The sequence below is a fragment of the Kogia breviceps genome, chromosome 17, assembly GCF_026419965.1.
Source record: "Kogia breviceps isolate mKogBre1 chromosome 17, mKogBre1 haplotype 1, whole genome shotgun sequence".
Classification (NCBI taxonomy): domain Eukaryota; kingdom Metazoa; phylum Chordata; class Mammalia; order Artiodactyla; family Physeteridae; genus Kogia; species Kogia breviceps.
Genome location: NC_081326.1, coordinates 26902099 through 26930015, shown reverse-complemented (window position 1 = coordinate 26930015; position 27917 = coordinate 26902099). Strand labels below are relative to the sequence as shown.

The following is a 27917-nucleotide window of genomic DNA, read 5'->3' as shown; positions in this document are numbered from 1 at the left end:
CTTTCACTGAAGTGTACTAAATACTTACAATAGAATAGAATACAAAAATTCATAATATTTTTCTGTTTTCCACCAATATTATTCATGTAAGAGAGAAATGAGTTTTCCCTAAATGATAGTGTCTTTACTGAGTTTTATTTATTTATTTATTATTTTGCGGTACGCGGGCCTCTCACTGTTGTGGCCTCTCCCGTTGCGGAGCACAGGCTCCGGACGCGCAGGCCCAGCGGCCATGGCTCACGGGCTTAGTTGCTCCGCGGCATGTGGGATCCTCCCGGACCAGGGCACGAACCCGTGTCTCCTGCATCGGCAGGCGGACTCTCAACCACTGCGCCATCAGGGAAGCCCTTTACTGAGTTTTAGATTTGGCATAATTCTGTAAATCCTTTCACTGCAATATTCTTTAGGGACTGGATTATAACTTGTTGAGTATATCTTTCACACACCAAGTTACTTAGTTGACTCAATTTATAACATATAAGCCAGAGTGTTAATCTAGGAAGTTCCTATGGGTTCAGAATCTCTATTGCCTAGGACTCAATGTGCCCTTCTAACTCTGCTTTTTAAAAACTGGGTATAGGAGGGAACCCAGCACTGAGTGATTGGAGCTATGCATTATATATTGTTTTGAACATTATGGCTGACAATTTAATGAGAATTTTTGACTTTGGGGTACTAAGTGGGAGTTGAGGATGAGGTAAGTTCTTTTTCTTTAGAAACTGGAGGTTCAATTTATTTAATCCTCTTCAGAAAACACCACTAGAGTAAAGTTTAGCACAGAATCAGATGTTGAACACCATTTTCATTTCTTCAACTGGTGTGAGTGTTACAGGAAGCCATTTATAAGCACTAAACACAAGGACATAAAAATAAAAGTTCATTTTAAATGGGCCTTAAGTCTAGGGCTTCCTGGTGGCGCAGTGGTTGAGAGTCCGCCTGCCGATGCAGGGGACACGGCTTCGTGCCCCGGTCTGGGAAGATCCCACATGCCGCGGAGCGCCTGGGCCCGTGAGCCATGACCGCTGAGCCTGCGCGTCCAGAGCCTGTGCTCCGCAACGGGAAAGGCCACAACAGTGAGAGGCCCGCATACTGCAAAAAATAAAAAATAAAAATAATAAAATGGGCCTTAAGTCTAAAACTTACTTGAACAATTTTATTACTTCAATTAGGATAAAATATATAATTTAAATAACTATAAATAATTAATGTGTAAATAGCAGGTGGTCCCAAACAATGTTTGCGTGGTCTCCAAAACAATGAGGCAATTATGCACAATAAAGAGAAATGCACACAGGAGACCCAGTAGGATGCTATTCTACACATTACTGATCGTTTTGGAGGGGTTAGTTGGACTAAAAGAACACACTGAAGATGTGTGGTTAACATTTTAAAGCTTGGTGAAAACCCTTAAAAGTTTTGAATGCGTGTAAGTAAATTTTGTGTCCCGGAACGGGATTTATACTGTCAACAACATTTCCATTTAAGAGTTGGTGCTTTCCAAAAGAGAACTAACCAGTGGTTTCTATTTACTGTTTTCATTTCTAAAGAGCTTAAAACCCAGTGATTGTATTAGCCAAGTTTCAAGGAAAATTCAGGCTTAGTAGGAGGATCTTGACAAAGCTCTCCCTGCTGGGCGGCCAGCTGCCTAGAGGGACTGCCTCGCGGGACTGAGGCAGGCCGTTCACCGCTGCCCAGGGCCAGGATTCACGGTGGACGCTTCCGATCTGCTGGGCCGCATGTATCCTCACAGCCCTGTGCTCCGGACCAGGAGAGCTTGCTCTTTGAGCAGCACGCGAACGTTTTACTTCTCTCCATCTCCTCCCCTTTCTTCTCTTTTCCGTTCTGCTTATTTTGCCTATTCTGAGAATTAGTTAAAAACTTGAGACACAAAAGCACGAATTCTTCACCTGCTTACAACCAACTTTCTCTCTTTGTTTCCCAGTACCTGGCGAATCTTGAGATTCATGAAAAGTCTATTATTATTTGGCACTTAAGTTCCTTTTGCAGGGCGGGCTCATTTTCTCTAAGCTAAACCCAAGTCATATTTTAAATTTTCCTTCAAAATACAGTTCTTCTGGGCAAATCCATGACTAATTGATTCATCACAGATGGTCTCTGTTAAGCCAAACTAAACATTAAACGAAATTAGAAAGGATATGACCATTGCAAGAGCACTAGACTGGGGGACTTGGCCCTCACTTCTGGCTCCACAACCTCTGAAGGGTACCTGATCTTGACGTGCCTGGCTGGTTTTGACTGAATTTCACTCCCCACGCATCAATTATATACAATTTATCAATGTAAATTATACATAGTCAGTATATTGATATCTGACCAATACATAAAATATCATTTACTAAAACGATATGTATAACATATAATATATACTCATGTATAAATAATTATGAAAACAAGGATGAAATAGACAAAATAGATTATATAATAATTACAATTAATAATTAATATTATACATAATTAATACTATTTTTTCCCCCCCACAGATTTTACCCTTGTATTTGCCAAGTGTATGGGCTGGGTTCTAGACAGAGTTTTTCTGTCTCAGATGCATCACTCAAGAGGGTGAGGCTCATGTGTCTTACAGATGTAGGAGTTATAGCAGAGTGCCAGACACAGACTAGTGTGCTCAATTAATGCAATAGAGGACAGTGATAGTTTATACTTTAAATATTATAAGCTCTTAGAGCTTAAAAATATTATATTTAATGTTCATATCATCTGGATATGAGTGTGCTCTGCCTTGGAGACATAAAAGTCCTTTAGAAGGAAGATCTCCTTTCTAAACTATATAACTTTATATGTTCACGTCCTCATTTCACAGATGAGAAAACTGAGCCCTTGAGAATTAAGCCCAGGCTCCTGACTTCTCGGCCACTTTGCTTTTACCACGTCAAGCTCTACTGTGGATAAGTGGTCAGTGCGGATCAAGGCGGCCGGACTGTAGGCCGGGCCTTCTTCCTAACGAGGGTCCCTGGGCGGGGCGCTCAGTTCTGCCCCCTCTGCTAGCCGGGGATAAGTGGGCGCCCGCACCGGGAGCCTCGGGCCCCACTCCCCGCCGTGGCCATGGGTTGTGGCGCCAGCCGCCCGCGTCAGCCCTGGTAGAGCGCGAGAGTCAAGGCCAAGGCCGCCCCGGAGTCTCAAAGGATGCAGGCGGTCCGCCTCCGCGCCAAGTTCGACCCCCGGGTCCTCGCCGGGTAAAGCGCGGCGTGAACTACAGGCGGAGGGGCTGGGCTGAGCAAGGTGAGTCTCTGACCGAGGCGACCTTAAAGTTCCCCTCGACTTGACCGGACCTTAGGCTTCTTTCTGATCAAAGGCCCCAGACCTCCCTAAATCGTCTCTGCCCCTTTGAGATGTAAATCTTTTACAACCCAGGAATGTCTTTCTCAAGGACCTGGGCGCCAACCTTTTGAAATGTAATCAAAGAAAGATCGAGGCTCTATCTACCAGTCTCTGTGGGAGGGTAGGAATCTCACTTCCATGACACCCCTTCCTCCCCTAGTACCCTTTAGTAATTTCCTACAAGCTCACTCCAGCCTTAACAACTCTCTTGCCTTGTGTTTCAACAGTTGAGTTCAGTTTCTCCCCTCGCAGTAGTTTTGACCCCTCTTGCAACAGTCTGGAATAAAGTCTTCCTTGATGTTTTTAGCAAGTGTCCAGTGCAATTTCTCTTTGAAAGAGGGGGGGAAGGGCTGAAGATAGGGAAAGTTCAAGACTAAAGAAGTAGGGACTTCCCTGGTGACGCAGTGGTTAAGAATCCGCCTGCCAATGCAGGGGACATGGGTTCGAGCCCTCGTCTGGGAAGATCCCATATGCCGCGGAGCAACTAAGCCCGGTCACCACAACTACTGAGCCTGCGCTCTAGAGCTCGGGAGCCACAACTACTGAAGCCCGTGCACCCAGAGCCCATGCTTTGCAACAACAGATGAGAAGCCCGCGCACCGCAACAAAGAGTAACCCCCACTTGCTGAAACTAGAGAAAGCCCGCACACAGCAATGAAGACCCAATGCAGCCAAAAATAAAAATGCAGCCAAAAAAAAATTAATAAATTTTTTTAAAAAAGACTGAAGAAGTAGAAGGAGCCTCAGGGAGGAGAGGGAGAGAATCTCTGACCTCAGAGCCCTGGGCAGGAGGAAGGCCTCCCACCCACACAGCCCCTGGAGGGGTGGAGTGGGGGGAGGGTTGCCATAGATACACTGGGGCTGGGTTGTGTGAAGGATCTTCTGTTACATTCTAGAAAAGGAGATCATAACTAGTGGAATAGAAACAGGGCTTTGAATCAACCAGACTTGAGATCCACTCCTGTCTTTTCTATTGTGTGGCATTGGGAATGTTCCTTAGCATTTTTCCTTCCTCAATTTCCGCCTCTGTAAAATGGGAATAATAATAATTGCCTCGTAAGAATGCTGTGAGGATGATTAAGTAATATATGTAAATGATTCTGCACAGTGCATGGTGCAGGTCCTCATGTAGATACTGTTATTGTCTGCATAAGATGACCATGTAAGAAATGAGCAAGGAAGGCTGGCTGGTTGGTTGGCCTGAGAAAGAATTTCCTCAGAGTGCCCCATGTTGGCCAGGTGGAGGAAGGACATCATGGAATCCCCTCCACTCTGCAGCGTTTGGTTGGACACAGTGGTAGATGGCTTGACTGGATTCTCAGGGATGCTTCTAGTCCTAGGATTATGTGCTCACCTCATCACAGTGTTATTACCAGAGTCTATGCAGAGCCATTTCCTGGCATCCTTGGGAAATTCTGGTACAAGGATGACTTGAGGATTAGTCTAGTATCTGCTAAGCTTAGAGAATAACAAAGTTGGCTGATGCAACTGAACTTGAATCAGAGGGGATATGGGGTCTTGTCAAGACTGAATTGATTGGGTGGTATCTCTGGTCATCTGTGGCCAGGGGGTCTGGTCTAGTCTTTATCCTCCCTCATAACCTCCACCTCCAGGTTAGTCCCAGACCCTTAGAATATTACAAAGTCATAGAAGTAGAGGATCTCAATACTGGAAAGCTTTAGAGACTAACTAAAGGCTCTTCTTTAACCAATGAGGAATTAATTGAGCCCCCAAAGGTTAAGTGACTTATCCAAGTTGGTGACAGAACTGGGTCTAGAACAGTTGTCTTTCCTCTCCATTGTGAGCCCAAATGATAGATGATAGAATTTAAGTCTGACTATATTCATTTTCTTCTTGGGAGTTCATTACAATTGCTTCTGTCAAACTGGTTGCAATATTATTATTGTTTCCGTGTTTCATTTTTTAAAAATCATGTTCAGTTTGTGGCAGCTGAGGTCAAAGTAATAATTTTGTTTCTTATCATCTCTGGGATGATGTAAAATTGCATGACCTATAAACCTGACTTTGAGGCTGCTTTGTGAGAGGGTGGGAGTGGAGGGTGGAAGTGGAGGAGGTGGATTGGCCTTGTAGATGCATCCTCCCATGCCTGATTCCATTCTTCATGTTTTCAAAATAAGGTGATAATTTGGAAATAATATTCATTCAGTGAATGATTCTCTCATTCAACATTTATTGCTGTCTGCTCTGTGCCAGGCACTACACAAGATATAGCCACCCAAGTCATAAAAATAGTCACCATTGTCATAAAAATTGTCACATCCTCATAAAAATAGTCACCATCCATGGCCATCAAGGGCTCACAAGCAAGGCCACAGCTTCAGGCTTTTGTTGTGGGACGTTTGTTATCTGAAAGCATTTATTTGCACTATAAATTTTGGCTTAAAGCTTACTGTTTCTTCCAATGCCAAATTACTGGCATTTTTTTAAACATTTGGTTTATGAAGGCCTGTAACAGTGTTGAATAACACTCCTTTTATTTGAGTGAGAGTATAGTTCCTTAGAAATGGTAATTCGTCTGATAGCTGATGATTAATCCCATGAGCAAATGAATTTTCCTGCAGTTTTGAGGGCATAGTGATAAATTAGTTTTGCAAAGTGCTTTCATCGACATTAGAGGCAATGTGTTGGTCTGCAAAGCAACAGAATTTGAAATGCCTGTGATTATCTTCAAAATCACACTGGGAGTGCATGTGAATAAAAAAAGCAGAGTTGGAAAGAGAAGAGGGGACAGAATCCATTTAAGATTACTAAATTGCTATCTGTTTTGATAAGGTAATTGGCCAGAAAATTAAATGCACCATACAGAACAAAGCTATTTTCTGTAAGCTGGTACAGCCAAATGCCATTTTTATTCAGTAAGCACAGGAATATAACGAATAAGTAAGTAGACAAATGAAAAAAACTACAGGAAGAATAAACTCAGCAAAAAGAAGTAAGGCTGTTTAAAGTACAGATTGATATTTGCATTTGAATCTTTGGTATTCAGTATGTGAGTTAAAGAATTACCTTCTCCCTGTATCCTCCGTGAGTACATGCCATTCGCTGGCATTCTTACCTGGGAGAAGTTTTAGTAAAGTGGGAAAAGCACCAAATTATGATGCAAGTAAGGAGACCTGGGTTCTAATCCTCACTCACAAATTAAACAACCAATCAGCTAACCTGATTGGTTTTACGAATGTCTTCATTTGTAAAATGAGGGGTTGGATTAAATCATTCTCTAATATTCTTTCCAGCTTAAAATCATGATTCTAAGTCAAGCACTTTCTCAACATTTCTTAAATAAAGATAGAAGGTTAAATTTTGATAGGATTCTTAAATTCACATAGACATTAACACAGGTAACTAAAGTTTAAGATCCCTAGCCTTTGAAATCCTAGCTGACTTCCTGGTCTTTCTGAGAGATGATTACTTTAAACATTACTGACATACATCTCAGGTTAAAATTTTGTTGGCTGTGTAAAATTGCAAGTGCAGTGGCATCAGGTAGGGGGAACTATGAGAGCTGCTGGCTGCGAGGGGGTCCTGACACCACCACCACCCGTCTTCTGAAAGCTGCACTTATAATAGCGCAACCATGCTGACTTTCGCAATGGTACATCTACTGAGGAGCGACTTGGGGCGATACCTTGGGTGAGATACGAGTTATGCCTGGGACTGAGAGCTCACAGTCTAGTAACATGAGGAAGCCTACTCTTTGTACCCTGTCTCCTGATATGGTTTCCTCCATCTTTGGAGAAGTTTTAAATAGGATTAAGCTTCTTTTTTATTCCCTCCACCTGGTTTGGTGGTTTCTGTTGCAGAATGATAAAAACAAGAGTTGGAGGGAGGAAAGAAAATGGTAGATGGAGGTCCCAAAATTCTTCAAGGAAATTTTGGAGAAATGCATTTGAAGGAATTGGATTTAAATCCCATCTATTGCAACTATCAATACAATCTGTGTGGCCTTGGGAAATAACTTAACTTTTAAATATCACCCAGCAGGAATTTTATAGGATAGGATTAAAAAACTAAAATTCCTGGCACATAATAAATGTGTAATAAATGGTAGCTATTTTTATTAAGATTATTTACCTTTCTACCAACTAATTACTTTTATATCACTTGCCTCCATTTCCAAAGAGGATTTGGGGTAACTTTCGAAAATAATGAACACAGTTATGCAAGGACATTGGATGGGGGGAATATAAAGCTAGAAAAGATGATATAAAGCATCTAATTAAATAATTTTGAAAATCATCACTTCAGAGGGTAACAGATTTATTTGGTTTTTCTTCCATCAGATATGATATCAAGGCTCTTATCAGGACAGGCAGTTTCAGCAAGTTTGTCAGAGTGGAGCAGAAGACCACCAAGAAACCTTTTGCAATAAAAGTGATGGAAACCAGAATGAGAGAAGGCAGAGAGGCGTGTGAGTCTGAGTTCTCCATCCTGCGGTGGGTTAGCTATCATTACATCGTGCAGCTCCTGGAGATCTTTGAGACCCAAGATCAAGTTTACATGGTGATGGAGTTGGCTACAGGAGGGGAATTCTTTGATGGACTCATCTCTCAGGGATACTTTACGGAGCAGGACGCTGTCAGAATCCTCCACATGGTTGCTGATGGCATGAGGTATTTGCAACGCATTGAAAATAACTTACAGGGACCTAAAGCCCGAAAATCTCTTGTGTTATCACCCAGGTGCAGAGTCAAAATTTTTTATCACAGATTTTGGTTTGGCACACTCTGGGAACAAAAAGGGTGACTGGACAGTGAGCATGCTCTGTGGGACCCCATATTAAATAGCCTCCGAGATTTTGCTAAGGAAACCTTACACCAGTGCAGGTGACATGTGGGCTTTTAAGGCCCAATCACGTATGTTTTACTTCGTAGATTCCTGCCTTTTGATGGTGAAAGCCATATGAGACTTTACAGGGAGATTCTGAAAGGCAAATATAATTATACAGGAGATGGAAGCGCTCACTTTCTTTCTACTGACTTGGTCTTGAATAGGGTTTCTCAACCTTAGCTCTATTGCTATTTAGGGTGGGATGATTCTTTATTGGGGGTGGGGTGGGAAGAGGTGATGGGGTGTCCTGTGCATTGTAGGATGTTTAGCAGCATCCCTGGCCTCTACCAACTAGGTACCAGTAGGTACACTACTAGCAGATACCGGTAGATACTGATTTCTAGTAGCTACACTAGATACACACCTTCCCCCAGTTGTGACAATCAAAATTGTCTCCAGACACTGTTTTTTTATTTTAAAAGAACTATTTTTATTTTAATTTTATTTTTTTGGCTGCTTTGGGTCTTTGTTGCTGCGCGCGGGCTTTTCTCTGGTTGCAGCGAGCGGGGGTTACTCTTCGTTGTGTTGCGCGGGTTTCTCATCGCAGTGGCTTCTCTTGTTGCCGAGCATGGGCTCTAGGCACGCGGGCTTCAGTACTTGTGGCTCATGGGCTCGTAGAGCGCAGGGTCAGTAGTTGTGGCGCACAGGCTTATTTGCTGGGATCTTCCTGGACCAGGGCTCGAACCCGTGTCCCCTGCATTGACAGGCGGATTCTTCACCACTGCTCCACCAGGGAAGCCCTGTCTCCAGACATTGTTAAATGTCCCCAACGGGGCAAAATCACCCCTGGCTGAGAGCCACTGGTCTCAAGGTAGCAAGAGCCTCAATTACTGAGTTGTCTGTGGTTAGCACATGACATTGACAGTCAAGTAGATGAGTGAGTTTGCTGTTGTTTCTCGAATCATCATGCAGAGCCTGAGCCAGCTGAGTAGATTAATGTGTACTCAGAGGCTCAGCATGCTGCTTGGGTGTTTGATGAGAGATTTCCTGCCTTGATTCTAGATGATCCACACCCTTTTTTTTTTTTTTTTTTTTTTTTTTTGCGGTATGCGGGCCTCTCACTGTTGTGGCCTCTCCCGTTGTGGAGCACAGGCTCCGGACGCACAGGCCTAGCGGCCATGGCTCACGGGCTTAGTTGCTCCGCGGCACGTGGGATCTTCCCGGACCAGGGCACGAACCCGTGTCTTCCGCATTGGCAGGCGGATTCTCAACCACTGCGCCACCAGGGAAGCCCAATCCACACCCTTTTTGAGATGTAGTGTTTCCTCAGTGAAATGTTTAACTTCACAGTTTGCGTAAAATATTTATCCATTGTTTAAACTAGGAACTCCCAGTGTTTATGAATGTGTTAACTTTTTTGTTTTGTTTACGGAAGGAAAGTTACCAATACTTCTCTGTGGAAAGCCTGACAAAATAGGAAATTCACTTCATGTTGAGCAAATTTATTTTATGTTTAACTATAAAAGGGCTTTTTTTCCCTCATAAAGAAAAGTATGGATAGTTTGATTTTACCTACTTAAACTGTAACATCTATATGTATAACATCTTAAGCAAAATTGAAAGCTAAATAACAAATTAAAAAATAATATTGTCTGTACTCTGACAGATTTAATATCTTATACTACATGTATATGTTTAAAAAAAAACTGATACAAACTGACAATTGAGAACTGAGACTTACATAGGGAGATAGGAAAGGATGGGAAGAATTCACAAACAATGTAAACCACTGATTATTAAAAGCTTGAAAAAAATGTCTAGCTTCACTAATGACCAAAGAAATGCAAATGAAGGCAACAATGTCTTTTCTTTGTCTTTCAAACTGATAAAGATAAAAAAAAAAAACACTCAACTTAATTCTACTCATTGCTGCTAAGAGTACTAAGATTAGCCCTGTTATTCACTACTGGTAGAAGATGAATTGCTGTAGATTTCTTGGAAAGTAGCTTGAAAAGATACATCTAGAACTTTTAAAAGTTTCTGTATTTTGATCTACTAATTCCACTTTTAAGAATCTAAGGAAATAATCTCAGATGCAGCAAAGATTTCAGTGTCAAGAGGCTCATCTGGGCTCTACTACAAAAGTGGACAATTGAAAAGAACGCTAAGAGAATGTTTGAATAAATTATTGAACATTCATACGGTAGTCCCTATATACATGTTTAAAAATTATAAGGATATTGGAAAATATTTCCAATATACTGCCAAGTTTAAAAAAAAACACAGAATACAAATTGTGTAGTATTAACACAAATGGTATTAACACAAATCATGTGGGAAAACGTATGCAAAGGAAAAAGTCTTTGAGGAAATACAGTGTAATGCAGTATAATGTTAACAGAGCTTATCTCCCGGTTTACGGATTATGTACCATTTTGGTTTTCCTCTTTATAGTTTGAGTATATCTGTATTTCTGTTTTGGTTTTGTTTACAAAGAACATATATTTCTGTTTTGGTTATCTCTTGCCGAATAACAAAGCTTCCCTAAACCTAACGCCTTAAAATAACAACCATTTTATCATAACTCATGATTCTGTGGGTTGACAGGGCTCAGCTTGGTGACACTTCTGCTCCACATGGTTCTTGACTGGGATGGAATAGCCTTGATGACCCCTCAAATGGCTGCCCTCTTGGTGGGAAAGCTGGATTAACTAGGTCACTGGGACCACCCAGCCTTTTTCTCTCTTCTCTCTCTGTGCATCTCAGGGCCCTTTTCTCTTCATGGGGTTTCTCCACGTGGTCTCTTCATCAGGGCAGTCAGATGTTTTACATGGAGGTTTAGGCTTTCCAAAAGGCATTATTCCAAGAGGGAGACAAGAAGTCGCCAGTCCTCTTCAAGGCTGAGCTTGGAAATGGCACAGCATCCCTTTTGCCTCATTCTATTGGCTACTGTGAGTGCTAGGCCAACCCAGATACCACATGCAAGGAGACCACATAAAGTGTGGCTCCAGGGGGCCTGGTCCATTAGGGCCACATTTGGACTAGATATCACAATGTTTTTTTTTTTTAATGTGCAAATATAATAAACAATTATTCTATTAAGAGATCCTTTTGTCAGGTTTAATTCAGAGGGTTTCTAACATCAGGTTCCTCAGAAGGCAGCCCTGAGAAGAGGGTTCATGTACAAGTAATTTATTAAGGATAGACTCCCATGGACACAGGTGAGGGAACCAGGATGGGTAGGGGAGGAGGCCTAGGCCATGGAAGAGAGCCTCATCCCACAGCATTGTTCCAGCCTGAGGCAGGTGACCTAGGTCTTCACTCCCACCCCTCTCTGCTGACCCGTGGGGGTGGTGGTGATAAGAATGCTGTGGCCAATACTCACTGCTCTCTGGGATCAAGGCAGAATGACCCCCGAAGCCCAAGGGTGATGCTGAAAAAGATCGAGGTGCTGAATTTCAGAAGCAAAGCACTCCAAAAGAGAAGAGTATACGCACATACCGAAAAGAGGGGCTCAGCGGCAGGATGGAGCACTGATATCTCCATGATGTCATGCTCTGTTTCTTGAGGAAATGCCTGTCTGTAGCCCCAGAGTACTGAAAGCACATACCACAGAGCAGAAGTGCAACTGCTTTTAATAACTTATTGGATTTATATCCCCTTGGCTGTCTTCCCCCTGCTTGTCAGCCACACATGTCTACATATTAACATTTTCTTTTAATATTACCAAGTGTCTTTGTTTCTCACAGGTCTAGAGTCAAGGAAGTCCATGATTGAGATGCCAGCAAGGTAGGTTTCATTCTGAGGCCTCTTCTCTTGGCTCACAGGCAGCTGCCATCTCACTGTGTGCTCATTTGACCTCTTCTTTGTGTGCATGCAGAGAAAGAGAGAATGAACTCTCTGGTGTTTTTTTCTTATGAGGACACTAATCCTATCAGATCAGGGCCCCACCATAATGACCTCATTTAACCATAATTACTTCCTTAGAAATTTCATCTCCAAATACAGCCACACTAGGGGTTAGGGCTTCTCTATATGAATTTTGGAGGGACACAAACATTCATTCCATAACACCAAGGAACCATGTCGATAGACTCAAATAAGGGTATCAGCATGTTTCCTCTCTCATAATATTGTTGTCTATACCTATCAAGAAGTCTAGTAATTTCTAAATGCACCAATTTTATTTAAAAACCAGGGTGACCATCAAGTCTGGAAGCATAGGTGTGATAGACAGAAAAATGCCCCCCCGCCCCCACAAAGATGCCCACATCTTAATACCCAGAATCTGTGGCTATATTACTTTACAGGTCAAAAGGAAATTTGCAGACATGATTAAATTAAGGGTTTTGAGATGAGGAGATTATCTTGGATTATCTGGGTGGGCCCAATGTGATCACAAGCGTCTTTATATGTAACAGGGAGGAAGAAGGGTCAAAGTTAGAGGACATGTGAAGACAGAAAGATAGGTTGGATTAATGTGTTTTGAGGGTGGAGGAAGGGGTCACAAGGAGCCAAGAAATGTGGGTGGTCTTTAGAAGCAGGAAAATACAGGGAACAGATTCTCCCCTAGAACTTCTGAAAGGAACACGTCTTTTCTGACACCTTGATTTTAGTCCCTAAGATCCATTTCAAACTTTTGACCTGCAAAACAGTAAGATGATAGATTTGCATTGTCTTTTTAAAAAGTTCTGTTGTCTATAACTGAAATTCCAGGTGTGACACATTGTGTGAATCACTTCTTTTCTCTAGAAGTCAGATGGAAGAGTGAAATAAATAGGATCAGAACATCCAGAGATCTCTTATGGTGAAGAAGAGAGACATATTTAATATAAATAGCTGATATTTTACTAGACACCTGGCAGATCTGTACTCTAGTCTCACCCATGTCTAGGCAAAAAATTAGCTATAATGTTAATGTTTAATTTTTCTTGATTTTGGTGTGAAATACATTCCTTTTCATGAAGCTTTTATGATCATTCCACTGTTGTTCTTTCCTTTTCTGAATACTGTTCAGGATTACCATAAACTTCTTTTGTTTTGACATTTAATCTATGTGTCATCTTTCTAAGATATTGTAGGCTCCTTGAAGGCTGGGATTCTGTCATATTTTTCGACCCGTCTCCAATATTATATCACAAAGAGGTAAGCATGGACAACACATTTCTTAAAACTAAATTGCTTTTAAAAATTGAGATTTTGATTTATACCTACATGAGTAAATGGATGTCAACCATCACTGCACTGAGCACAGAATACAAATTTTAATTTATGGTATGGTAGACTATTAGATAACTCATATTTTTAGCTGCTGAATTTATTAGATTCATTCTGGAATATTCGGGTGGTTTAAAGGCTGCATTTGTTTTACTGGGTTTGCAGGATAGAGCTGGGGGTTCCCCATTCCAGGTGCTCCCGGCAATGCCTGAGGAGCAACCAGGGTAGCAAGACACAGCACATGGTGGAAAAGAGGTGGAAGAGAGCAAAGAGTTCCTCCCCACTGTGTGAGGGAGATCTTTGCTTATCTACTTGGTCACCAATGCCATCTTGATGGCTTTCAGCATGGTGGCAGGGCTCGTGCTGGAGTCTCATCCATAATTCTCCTGGAGACCATTTGATGCATGCTTGTGTGTCTCCACCCATTCCTTCTTCCTGGTTAGGCTTTCTTTCTGTTAGGAATCAAGCTCAGCTTGGGGAATACCCACATGAAAAATGCTCAGTGTCCCTGCTCTTAGGGATCTAGAGCTTTTGTCTGACAGTCCACATATTACTATGTATCTCTTCAAATATGAAGGCTGTGATACACATAGGAAAAAAGGCTCAAAGTCCATGGAGCAAGGGAAGAGGGCCTCTCACTGTGTAGGAAAGCTGGGTCAGATTTCCTGGAGAAGGGGACATTTGTGCTGTGACTTGGTGGAAGAGTAGGAGTTTGTGAAAGGGAGATGAGCACATTCTAAGTAGGCAGAACAACATATGCAAAAGCACAGGAAACGGAATAAGTTGACTAGTAAAAAATAAGGCTTTTAGAGCATTTGTGTGCATGTGAATGCATATTTATATGAGTCTTTTGTAAAGTAGTGTAGTGTAAATGTTGACAGCACAGTCTGGAGCGATACTGGCTGCCTTTCACTCCTAGCTGTGCCATTTACTGTGTAACTCTTCTGTATCTCAGTTTCTTCATTTGTAAAACAGAAATAATGATAGTGTCTGCCTAACAGGATTGTTGTGAAGATCAAATGAGCTAATAGATGTAAAGTGCTTAAAATAGATTTATATGTTAGTACGTATGTAGTCAGTGCTATATATGTCAGTGCTATATATATATTTCTGTTATTATTACTATTAATATGGGAAACATTGGGACTGAAAGTTTGAATTTTGCTTAAGCAACATATATATGTATATATATATGTACATATGTATACATATTATATATATATATGTACATATGTATACATATTATATATATATATATATATATATATATATGGAGGGAGAGAGAGAAAATATATAGTTATCAAGTGTACCTGTCTCACCTTTTAAATGGAATAGTGAGAAAAGTGTGGTGTTAGCATTTTAATATTAATGATAAGTCAATTACACATTCTTGCCAATGAGGTGAGAATCACATATTTTGCCTAATTATCTCCACTATATCACAGTAATCTTTTTTTTGGTGTGAAGTAAATTGATAATAAAGTGAGTCATAACTATATTAGCTAGCTGACAAGGATAAACACTGGTATTAAAAAGATATATATATATATTTTAAAATAAAATATTTTATTTGTTTTTGGCTGCGTTGGATCTTCGTTGCTGTGCGCGGGCTTTCTCTAGTTGTGGCGAGTGGGGGCTACTCTTCATTGTGGTGTGCGGGCTTCTCATTGCTGTGACTTCTCTTATTGCAGAGTACAGGCTCCAGGCTTCAGTAGTCGTGGCTCGTGGGCTCTAGAGCACAGGCTCAGTAGTTGTGGTGCATGGGCTTAGCTACTCTGCATGTGGGATCTTCCCGGACCAGGGCTGGAACCTGTGTTCCCTGAGTTGGCAGGCAGATTCTTAACCACTGCACCACCAGGGAAGCCCTAAAAAGATATTTAAAAAATAACCCACATGGAGTTTAATAGAAAGTGGTGCCCATATGCTTAGATTCACCTACGATTGCTGTACTGTTAGGAAAAAATTTACTGATATGTTCCCTTGGAAGGAACAGATCTGATGGATTATGCTCACCAGCCATGACCCCAGTTTCTTACTATCTCCTTATCTTCACTAGTTTCTCACATTTTTTCTTTACTATATTTCTCCTCTGCTCAGGTTATTAAGTAGGAAAAAAAAGGAAAGGAGAGCAGATGATTTGGTCCTTTAACTACCGTTCATTCTCTTTCCATCCTGATTAGAATGCCAATAATGAACATTACTCTGTATCTCAGGCCATAATTCTTGTAATTTGGTTCCTATTCCTGTGTTTTAGTGCCTAAGTACTTCTGCTCACAAAAAAGTGGTGCTTAATATTTCTTTAATGATATTTTTACTTTAAAAGTTGTTTTACAGAAAATAATTTAAAGATTATAAATCTTTCAAATTGGACTTCATTTTCTGCTTGTCACTTTCTTCATCTCTTCTCTGATTTACCTTAAATTGAATGTATGTATATCTTCTTTTAAACTCAATCACAAATAGTGAGTGTTTGTAAGAATTGAAACAGAGGAGGTTCAAAATGGCGGAAGAGTAAGACGTGGAGATCACCTTCCTCCACACAAATACATCAGAAATACATCTACCTGTGGAACAACTCCTATAGAACACCTACTGAATGCTGGCAGAAGACCTCAGACTTCCCAAAAGGCAAGAAACTCCCCACGTACCTGGGTAGGGCAAAAGAAAAAAGAAAAAACAGAGACAAAAGAATAGGGATGGGACCTGCACCAGTGGGAGGGAGCTGTGAAGGAGGAAAGGTTTCCACACACTAGAAGCCCCTTCGTGGACGGAGACTGCGGGTGGCGGAGGGCGGAAGCTTCAGAACCATGGAGGAGAGTGCAGCCACAGGGGTGCGGAGAGCAAAGTGGACAGATTCCCGCACAGAGGATCCATGCCGACCGGCACTCACCAGCTTGAGAGGCTTGTCTGCTCACCCGCTGGGGCGGGCGTGGGGCTGGGAGCTGAGGCTCGGGTTTCGGAGGTCGGATCCCAGGGAGAGGACTGGGGTTGGCTGTGTGAACATAGCGTGAAGGGGGCTAGTTTGCCACAGCTAGCCAGGAGGGAGTCCGGGAAAAGTCTGGAGCTGCTGGAGAGACAAGAGACTTTTTCTTGCCTCTTTGTTTCCTGGTGCGCAAGGACAGGGGATTAAGAAGGCTGCTTAAAGGAGCTCCAGAGATGGGCATGAGATGCGGCTCTCAGCGTGGATCCCAGAGACGGGCATGAGACGCTAACGCTGCTGCTGCCACCACAAGAAGCCTGTGTGCAAGCACAGGTCACTACCCACACCTCCCCTCCCAGGAGCCTGTGCAGCCCACCAGTGCCAGGGTCCTGTGATCCAGGGACAACTTCCCTGGGAAAACGCACGGTGCGCCTCAGGCTGATTCAATGTCACGTGACCGCTGCCACCGCAGGCTCGCCCTGCATCTGTACCCCTGCCTCCCCACGGCCTGAGTGAGCCAGAGCCCGAAAATCAGCTGTTCCTTTAACCCCGTCCTGTCTGAGAGAAGAACAGACACACTCTCGTGACCTACACGCAGAGGCGGGGCCAAATCCAAAGCTGAAACCCGGGAGCTATGCAAACAAAGAAGAGAAAGGGAAATCTCTCCCAGCAGCCTCAGGAGCAGTGGATGAAATCTCCACAATCAACCTGATGTACCCTGCATCTGTGGAATACCTGAATAGACAACAAATCATCCCAAATTGAGGAGGTGGACTTTGGAAGCAATTATATATATATATATATATATATATATATATATATATATATATATATATTTTCCCCTTTTTCTCTTTTTGTGAGTTTGTATGTGTATGCTTCTGTGTGTGATTTTGTCTGTATAGCTTTGCTTTTACCATTTGTCTTAGGTTTCCGTCTGTCCATTTTTTTTTACTTTATTTTATTTTATTTTACCTTCTTCTTTCTTTTTTTTCCTTGCTTTTATTCTGACCATGTGGAGGACAGGCTCTTTGTGCTCCAACCAGGCGTCAAGGCTGTGCCACTGAGGTGGGAGAGGCAAGTTCAGGACACTGGTCCACCTCACAGCTCCACGTACTATCAAGCGGTGAGAATCTCCCAGAGTTCTCCATTTCAACGCCAAGACCCAGCTCCACTCAACGACCAGCAAGCTACAGTGCAGGACACGATATGCCAGAAAACTAGCAAGACAGGAACACAACCCCATCCATTAGCACAGAGGCTGCCTAAAATCATAATAAGGCCACAGACAAACAAAAATGTACCACCAGACGTAGACCTGCCCACCAGAAAGGCAAGATCCAGCTTCATCCACCAGAACACAGGCACTAGTCCCCTCCACTAGGAAGCCTACACAACCCACTGAACCAACCTTAGCCACTGGAGACAGACACCAAAAACAATGGAAACTACAGACCTGCAGCCTGCGAAAAGGAGACCCCAAACACAGTAAGTTAAGCAAAATGAGAAGAAAAATGAGAAGACAGAGAAACACACAGCAGATGAAGGAGAAAGGCAAAGACCCACCAGACCTAACAAATGAAGAGGAAATAGGCAGTCTACCTGATAAAGAATTCAGAATAATGATAGTAAAGATGATCCAAAATCTTGGAAATACAATGGAGAAAATACAAGAAACGTTTAACAAGGACCTAGAAGAACTAAAGAGCAAACAAACAATGATGAACAACACAATAAATGAAATTTAAAATTCTCTAGAAGGAATCAATAGCAGAATAACTGAGGCAGAACAGATAAATGACCTGGAAGATAAAAAAGTGGAAGTAACTACTGCAGAGCAGAATAAAGAAAAAAGAATGAAAAGAATTGAGGACAGTCTCAGAGACTTCTGGGACAACAATAAATGCACCAGCATTTGAATTATAGGTGTCCCAGAAGAAGAAGAGAACAAAAAAGTGACTGAGAAAATATTTGAAGAGATTATAGTTGAAAACCTCCCTAATATGGGAAAAGAAATAGTTAATCAAGTCCAGGAAGAGCAGAGAGTCCCATACAGGCTAAATCCAAGCAGAAACACACCAAGACACATATTAATCAAACTATCAAAAATTAAATACAAAGAACAAATATTAAAAGCAGTAAGGGAAAAACAACAAGTAACAAATAAGGGAATCCCCATAAAGTTAACAGTTGATCTTTCTGCAGAAAGTCTGCAAGCCAGAAGGGAGTGGCAGGACATATTTAAAGTGATGTAAGAGAAAAACCTACAACCAAGATTACTCTACCCAGCACGGATCTCATTCAGATTTGACAGAGAAATTAAAAGCTTTACAGACAAGCAAAAGCTAAAAGAATTCAGCGCCACCAAACCAGCTTTACAACAAATGCTAAAGGAACTTTTCTAGGCAAGAAACACAAGAGAAGGAAAAGACCTACAGTAATAAACTGAAAACAACTAAAAAGATGGTAATAGGAACATACATACCGATAATTACCTTAAAAGTAAATGGATTAAATGCTCCCACCAAAAGACATAAACTGGCTGAATGGACACAGAAACAAGACCCATATATATGCTGTCTACAAGAGACCCATTTCAGACCTAGGGACACATACAGACTGAAAGTGAGGAGATGGAAAAAGATATTCCATGCAAATGGAAATCAAAAGAAAGCTGGAGTAGCAATTCTTATATCAGACAAAATAGACTTTAAAACAAAGACTATTAGAAGAGACAAAGAAGGACACTACATAATGATCAAGGGATCGATCCATGAAGAAGATATAACAATTGTAAATATTTATGCACCCAACATAGGAGCACCTCAATACATAAGACAAATACTAACAGCCATAAAAGGGGAAATCGACAGCAACACAATCATAGTAGGGGACTTTAACACCCCACTTTCACCAATGGACAGATCATCCAAAATGAAAATAAGTAAGGAAACACAAGCTTTAAATGATACATTAAACAAGATGGGCTTAATTGATATTTATAGGACATTCCATCCAAAAACAAAAGAATACACATTCTTCTCAAGTGCTCATGGAACATTCTCCAGGATAGATAATATCTTGGGTCACAAATCAACCCTAGGTAAATTTAAGAAAACTGAAGTCATATCAAGTATCTTTTCTGAGCACAACACTATGAGACTAGGTATCAATTACAGGCAAAAATCTGCAAGAAATACAAACACATGGAGGCTAAACAACACACTACTTAATAACCAAGAGATCATTGAAGAAATCAAAAAGGAAATAAAAAAATACCTAGAAACAAATGACAATGAAAGTATAATGACCCAAAACCTATGGGATGCAGCAAAAGCAGTACTAAGAGAGAAGTTTATAGCTATACAAGCCTACCTTAAGAAACAAGAAACATCTCAAATAAAAAGTCTAACCTTACGCCTAAAGTAATTAGAGAAAGAACAAAAAACCCCCAAATTTAGCAGAGGGAAAGAAATCAGAAAGATCACATCAGAAGTAAATGAAAAAGAAATGATAACAAAGATCAATAAAATTAAAGCTGGTTCTTTGAGAAGATAAATAAAATTGATAAACCATTAGTCAGACTTATCAAGAAAAAAAGAGAGAAGACCCATCAATAGAATTAGAAATGAAAAAGGAGAAGTAACAACTGACACTGCAGAAATATAAAGGATCATGAGAGATTACTACAGGCAAATGTATGCCAATAAAATGGACTACCTGGAAGAAATGGACAAACTCTTAGAAATGCACAACCTTCTGAGACTGAACCAGGAAGAAATAGAAAGTATGAACAGACCAATCACAAGCACTGAAATTGAAACTGTGATTAAAAATCTTCCAACCAACAAAAGCTGAGGACCAGATGGCTTCATAGGCAATTTCTCTCAAACATTTAGAGAAGAGCTAACACCTATACTTCTCAAACTCTTCCAAAATATAGCAGAGGGAGGAAAACTCCTAAACTCATTCTACGAGGCCACCATCACCCTGACACCAAAACCAGACAAAGATGTCACAAAGAAAGAAAACTACAGACCAATATCACTGATGAATATAGATGCAAAAATCCTCAACAAAATACTAGCAAACAGAATCCAACAGCACATTAAAAGCATCATACACCATGATCAAGTGGGGTTTATCATAGGAATGAAAGGATTCTTCAATATACACAAATCAATCAATGTGATACACCATACTAACAAATTGAAGGAGAAAAACCATATGATCATCTCAGTAGATGCAGAGAAAGCTTTTGACAAAATTCAACAGCCATTTGATAAAAACCCTGCAGAAAGTAGGCATAGAGGGAACTTTCCTCAACATAATAAAGGCCATATATGACAAACCCACAGCCAACATCATCCTCAATGGCGAAAAACTGAAACCATTTCCACTAGGATCAGGAACAAGACACGTTTGCCCACTCTCACCACTATTGTTCAACATAGTTTTGGAAGTTTTAGCCACAACAATCAGAGAAGAAAAAGAAATAAAAGGAATTCAAATCAGAAAAGAAGAAATAAAGCTGTCAATTTTTGCAGATGACATGATACTGTACATAGAGAATCCTAAAGATGCTACCAGGAAACTACTAGAGCTAATCAATGAATTTGGTAAAGTAGCAGGATATGAAATTAATGCACAGAAATCTCTTGCATTTTTATACACTAATGATGAAATATCTGAAAGTGAAATTAAGAAAACACTCCCATTTACCATTGTAACTAAAAGAATAAAATATCTAGGAATAAACCTACCTAAGGAGACAAAAGACCTGTATGCAGAAAATTATAACACACTAATGAAAGTAATTAAAAATGATACAGATAGATGGAGAGATATACCATGTTCTTGGATTGGAAGAATCAACATTGTGAAAATGACTCTACTACCCAAAGCAATCTACAGATTCAATGCAATCCCTATCAAACTACCACTGGCATTTTTCACAGAACTAGGACAAAAAATTTTCACAATTTGTATGGAAACACAAAAGACCCCGAATAGCCAAAGTAATCTTGAGAAAGAAAAATGGAATTGGAGGAATCAGGCTCCCTGACTTCAGACTATACTACAAAGCTACAGTAATCAAGACAGTATGGTCCTGGCACAATAACAGAAATATAGATCAATGGAACAAGATAGAAAACCCAGAGATGAACCCACACACATATGGTCACTTATCTTTGCTGGGTCATATGGTAGTTCTACTTTTAGTTCTTTAAGGAACCTCCATACTGTTCTCCGTAGTGACTGTTTCAGTTTACATTCCCACCAACTGTGCAACAGGGTGCCATTTTCTCCACATGACCATACGACCCAGCAATCCCACTACTGGGCATATACCCTGAGAAAACCATAATTCAAAAAGAGTCGTGTACCAAAATGTTCATTGCAGCTCCATTTACAATAGCCAGGACATGGAAGCAACCCTACTGTCCATCAACAGATGAATGGATAAAGAAGATGTGGCACATGTATACAATGGAATATTACTCAGCCATAAAAAGTAATGAAACTGAGTTATTTGTAGTGAGGTGGATGGAACTAGAGACTGTAATACAGAGTAAAGTAAGTCAGAAAGAGAAAAACAAGTACTGTATGCTAACACATATATATGGAATTTAAAAAAAAAAGAACGAAAGAAAAATGGTCAGAAGAACCTAGGGGAAAGACGGGAATAAAGATACAGACCTACTAGTGAATGGACTTGAGGATACGGGGAGGGGGAAGGGTAAGCTGGGACAAAGTGAGAGAGTGACATGGGCATATATGCACTACCAAACGTAAAATAGATAGATAGTGGGAAGAAGCCACATAGCACAGGGAGATCAGCTCGCTGCTTTGTGACCACTTTGAGGGGTGGGATAGGGAGGGTGGGAGGGAGATGCAAGCAGGAAGAGATATGGGAACATATGTATATGTATAAATGATTCACTTTGTTATAAAGCAGAAACTAACACACCATTGTAAAGCAATTATACTCCAATAAAAATGTTTAAAAAAAAGAATTGAAACAGTGGTTCATCTCACTTTGACTGTGTGGATGTTACCCTTGGCATAAGGGATAGTGATTAGAGTGGAAAATAGCTATTGCCTTCCTTGATTATGTTACACTTCTTGATGTTGATCTTATCAGTGGAATTCATGGAGTTGAGGGGAAAAGAACTATTTGCATAAAGTTTTCATAAACTTAGAAATATCTGGATTTAATATTATATTTATATTATGGTTTATGAGGCTTATAATATAGGAACTAGTTCTAAATGTATTTTGTGTATGGAAGAATGGGGCAACTGATGCTTTAGCATTCAAAGGCCAATTCAATTTTTTGTTATTTTTCTTATCATCTTTTTTTTGAGGATAATCTCTGCCCAATCCTTTTAAAGTTTCAGCACTTTCTTTATGAGTGAAGAACTAAAACCATCCCTCCCCCCATGTCAAGAGCCTCAAAATTATCCTCTTAACTTACAGAAATATCTTCTTTATGACCCTCATGTAAGATTAATTGGCTCTTTCTCCATTTTTTTATTAGATGTCACTTATAATAACTTGTGAATGTTTATTCACTTTTTCAGGGTTTACAAATGTCCCAACAGATAGAGCATTGTGACATAATTAGTCAAATCTTGACTTTGAGCAGTTTCAGCTTTGGCAAATATAAGACGTAATTTGAAGTCTGCTTTGAATATTTGGAAGAAGAAAAGCTTAAGTATCTATGACATAAAGATGATGTACAGAATCTCTTGCTTTTTGAAATGAGGAACAATGATTTTGCCCAGTCTACTGCTACCAAAGTTATGGAGAGTTGTCAGTACTTTGAGGCACATTTACATAAAATTTAATTGCAAAGCTTAAGTGAAATCTTACCAAGGCCATAGGCTTAAAGTTCAAAGAAGGAAGGGAAATGCTTGTGGGAGGGTTATCACCAAGAGAAATTTTAATAAAAACTACAATTTTTGAGGGGATTAATGTTACTTTGAGTGCTCCTAGTCCAAGGATTTGAATGATAGCTTAACCATCTACCTAGAAAAATAGATGTTTGTAGTTTTATGAAAACTTATGATTAAATCCACCAGTAATTACACTTTACTTCTATAAGCTCTATATTTATCAAGTTTCAACATTAATTATAATCCTTAAATTTTTTTCTTCCAGTTTTATTGAGATATCATTGACATACCACACTGTATAAGTTTAAGGTATACAGCATAATGATTTGACTTACATACCTCATGAAATGATTTTCACAATAAATTTAGTGAACATCCATCATCTAATAGAGATACAAAATAAAAGAAAAAGAAAAAAATAATTTTCCTTGTGATGAGAACTCTGAGTATTTACTCTCTTAACAGCTTTCATGTATAACATGCAGCAGTGCTAATTGTTAAATCTCGTTGTATATTACAACCCCAATACTTATTTATCTTGTAACTGGAAGTTTCTACCTTTTAACCACCTTCATTCAATTCCTCTTCCCCCTTCCCACCTGCCTCTGGTAGCCAAAAATCTGATCTCTTTTTCTATGAGTTTTGTTTGTTTTTGAAGTACAATTGTCCTACAACACTGTGTTAATTCTTAGTGCACAACATAGTGATTCAATATTTCTGTACATTAAAAAATGATCACCATTACAATGTTTAAAATTTAAGACATTGCAGCCAGAATTTTAGGGACTGCATCTATATTGCATGTGCATGTGCTTGTGGTGTCTAGCTTTTAATAATGATTTTTAATAATGATTCTCTGTGGGAATGCCTCAAAGGAACCAAGAAATATGAAAGTTTTGACTAGTCATATAAATATTATTCATTTTTTAAACTAGTTACATAGTCAGTTTTTGTATATTTGGTAACCTTCTGCACAAGCTATTACATTACCTTTATTAATCAGTGTTCATTAAAAGAAAAGAATTAACACAGGAATCTGGAATGTAGGACTCTGTTGTCTCTTGCAGGGGGAGCTGGGAATCTCTATGGGGACTCCTGAGGCTCCTGGGAGGAAAGTGAAAGAGGCTATAGGATACAAAACTGTGGGCAACCCCTAGGTAAGAGAATCCTGAACAAATAATTTAATTTGGGAGCTGATGCATAAAATTAGAGATGCAAGTAGGGCCTGGTTGTCAGAACGAGGAAGAAGGGCAGGAAAGGATGGGGTGGAAGACAGAGCCAGTGAATGGAATACAGCAGAGAAGGCCAGGGAGCACCAGGTGAAGGGGAAGCTGGAAGACTGCTGAACAATAAGCCAGCAAGAGCCTCACTGGGGCAGGATCCAGAGAGCCAGACTCTTTCAGAGGCCCTGCACTTGGGTCACATTAAGAGAAAAGTATTCATCAACAAATTGGAAAGCAGTAAACTACTATCATCCCCTACTTCTCTGTTTAGAGGCAAAGAAGTCAAGACATCAATAGAATATGATACCATCCTTCTAAAATTATTTAATTCCTCCAAAGCTAATAGTGCAATTGCTAGTATTGAATTTTACTTTTATACCTTTTTTTGTTCTTGTTTTGTACAATTTAGCTAGTTTCTATTAGAGAGGACAGAGAAATAGGCAGAGATGAACAAAGGAAGAGAGAAGAAAGCGGGAAAAGGCCCATATTGTCCACAAATACTACAATGTATTTGTAACTAATTGGATGAGCTTGAGATGAAAGAAAGTGCTGTCTTTCTTTTTACATGGTTCATTACCGCTTCACACAGAACAGTTTTTTTTTTTAAGGACACACATTTATCATGGTAATAATAAGTGGAATTAGTCTGAGAAGTTTTGGATAATTTGCATCTTCTGGTCCTCTAAATATTGTTAGTGAGGTGTCTATAGAAGTACTGAGGAGGAAGTTACATTGTGATTTAATAGTAACCACGACAAAAGCAACAACAATCTACCTAATATTTTATACTTTGAAAACCATTTTTCACATACTTTTAAAATTTGGTCCTAATAGGAGATATGATGATCCCCAATTTTTCTGGTGAGGAAACCAAGACCTTGAGGTTTAGAGCTGAATGTGGCCAGTCAGCCTGTCTGGTCCAGACCCCCTTAACTCAATCCCCAGCTCTTTCCACATTAAGATGGGTTAACTGGCTGGCTGACAGCAGTGTCTCCCTGAGACTGTGGAAAAAAAGCCAAATGGGAATTTTCAAGTCAAAGAGTGGGAGTGGCCATGTCTAAGAAGACAAATGGTGAGGAAAGCCTCATTGGACATAACGTGGATGTGAAAGCTGCTGACAGAACTGAATGATGTCATCAGGTAACTGTTGGTCCAGAGTAGGAATTTTTTTTTTTTTTTTTTTTTGGTGGTACACGGGCCTCTCACTGTTGTGGCCTCTCCCGTTGCGGAGCACAGGCTCCGCGGCCATGGCTCACGGGCCCAGCCGCTCCGCGGCATGTGGGATCTTCCCAGACCGGGGCACGAACCCGTGTCCCCTGCATCAGCAGGCGGATTCTCAACCACTGCGCCACCAGGGAAGCCCCAGAGTAGGAATTTGATTCAACCTGTAGTGCCATAACCTGATTGTTTTGTGTCATATAACACTATTAGTTCAAAAATTTTGAGCATGCACACTCAGTTTTTATGCATTTCTAGAATATATACATGTATATATATTAATCTGTTTTATACTTTATAAAACATAGACAAAAATAAATTTTGGATTAAGAAGATAAAAATACAGTAGAAGTCTTAACATTTTTTTCCTTGTGCTTGTTTTCTTCTAATATATAACATGAAATTGTCTTCTACATACTCTCTAGTTCTTTGTGGCTCAGGGATTCTGTCATTTATAACCTGTGTTTGAATAATGAGCTTTGTCTGAAGAATTTTTTTCCAGGACACTAGTTACCTTATTTTCTGCAACTGCATTTTCAATGTATATTCATTTGGTCATCTTAATGAGCTCTCCATAAATCTCATTGCACATATTTTATATTCTTTCCAGAAAGATTCAGTTGCTTGTCTTATAATGCTCCACTGGAGACATCTAATTTAAACTTCATTTAACTAGACATGAGCCCAGATAAATATGTCTGGATCCAGGGCCAAATAAATGTCTAGCCAGAATCGGAGGACATGCCATCATGAGTGTCAGCTACTGACATGTTTTGTCTAGACTTGCAAGGTTTATGTTTTATTTTCCCTGTGTTTGGCAAGTGTGTTCATTTATTTCAGGAATTTTATTTTTGGGATAAACATTTCTCGTATCTCATTTATCTAAATAAACTGAAGGAAAAAAGAAAAGTAATTCCTTTACTGATTTCTTTGATCCAGATTCTCAGAGTGCTGAGATTGCAGGCTGTGATGTTTATGTATGGAGTTTGGTTTTTCCTTCCACAAGGACAAAGCAATAGCTTGCAAGGATTCCCTTATTTTTCTTGAGATACACATATCAACCAGAAATTGCTATTTGCAATATAGCAAATATATGGTCAGCTTTCTCAATCTCTCTCCTTTCTAGATAAGGAGGGATACAAAACCATAGTATTTTCCAGGTACGTGCTACATGTTGATAAGTAACACAGAAAACAAGTTTGAGGAAAAGCAACAGCCCTCTTGTCCCCATCCTCACAAAAGTCACTATGAATTTCTGTCATTGTACTTAAATTATGTGCAAAAGCTGTAGATTTTGCCAGAATACATCCTCGAAACATCAAATAGCTGGTTGAACATGTCATATCTCTGCTACGGGCTGAATCCTGCTTGTAAGCAACTGACTGGGAGTCATGAGGGCCCTGTGTGCTCAGAGGAAAGGCACTGTGAGGGATTCTTCCCCGAAGTCCTCTTTTCTCTCCAGGCTGTGGAGATGTAGGCATCGTAAGTCCAGAGTACGTTTTCAAAGGGAGAGAAAAGTTGGTTATTTCCCAGTCCATTCCACTTTCCATTCTAACTCATTCTTGGAGTCACAGGGGCTCTCTGACTTGACCACAATGGGGTAGATACTCCCCTTATACTGGTGGAGTTCACCAACAACAGCTGCTTCACCTTGTCCTGCTCACGTGAACAGGATGTGGAAACTTGCATCGCTGCTGGCAGCACACTGGACAGACTTCTGGAAAAGAATTCTTATTCGTTGGACAGAGAGTTTGGAAGAGAATTTTTGTGTTTGTTTTTTTTCTTTTGCTAAAGAGAGATTTTTTTTTTGTCTTTTCAAAAGTGGAATTTTACGTTCACTACATGTTTAATGACATAATCTCCGAATGGCTTATGTGAAGAAGTCATTTGGATTTAATAAGCATTGACCTTTATAATTAAGAACATGATTCTGTATGTGTGTTTGTGTGTGTGTTTATTTTATTTACTTTATTCTATTTTATTTATTTACTTTTCTTCTTAGCCTTGGCCAACTATTTCCCGCTGGGCGAAGGACTTAACAAACTACTGATTTTGGAGGCTAAACATCAAGTGTCAGCTGGGCAGGCCCTGGACCACCCCTGGGTCATCATGACTTCAGGGTCTTCCATGAAGAATCTTTAGAGGGTCATTTCCCAGAACTTCATGCATAGGGCATCTCCCCAACCACAGAGTCCCAGATCGGCACAATCTTCTAAGTGATGTTCTTATCATAAATCAAGGCATATGTGGAGCAAGAGAAACTTAAAGGTAGAAGAATCACCCCTATCTGCACTTTAG

General features: G+C 40.2%; 1 protein-coding gene across 1 annotated transcript; it reads left to right on the top strand.

Moving 5' to 3' along the window:
• Positions 1-692: 692 nt before the first annotated feature.
• On the top strand, positions 693-27917 carry PSKH2 (protein serine kinase H2). The gene is given in 8 exon segments (XM_067017315.1): positions 693-697; positions 2502-2580; positions 3121-3212; positions 7659-7995; positions 7997-8218; positions 8221-8326; positions 27620-27652; positions 27655-27917. Coding segments are annotated over 8 exon segments (1137 nt in total).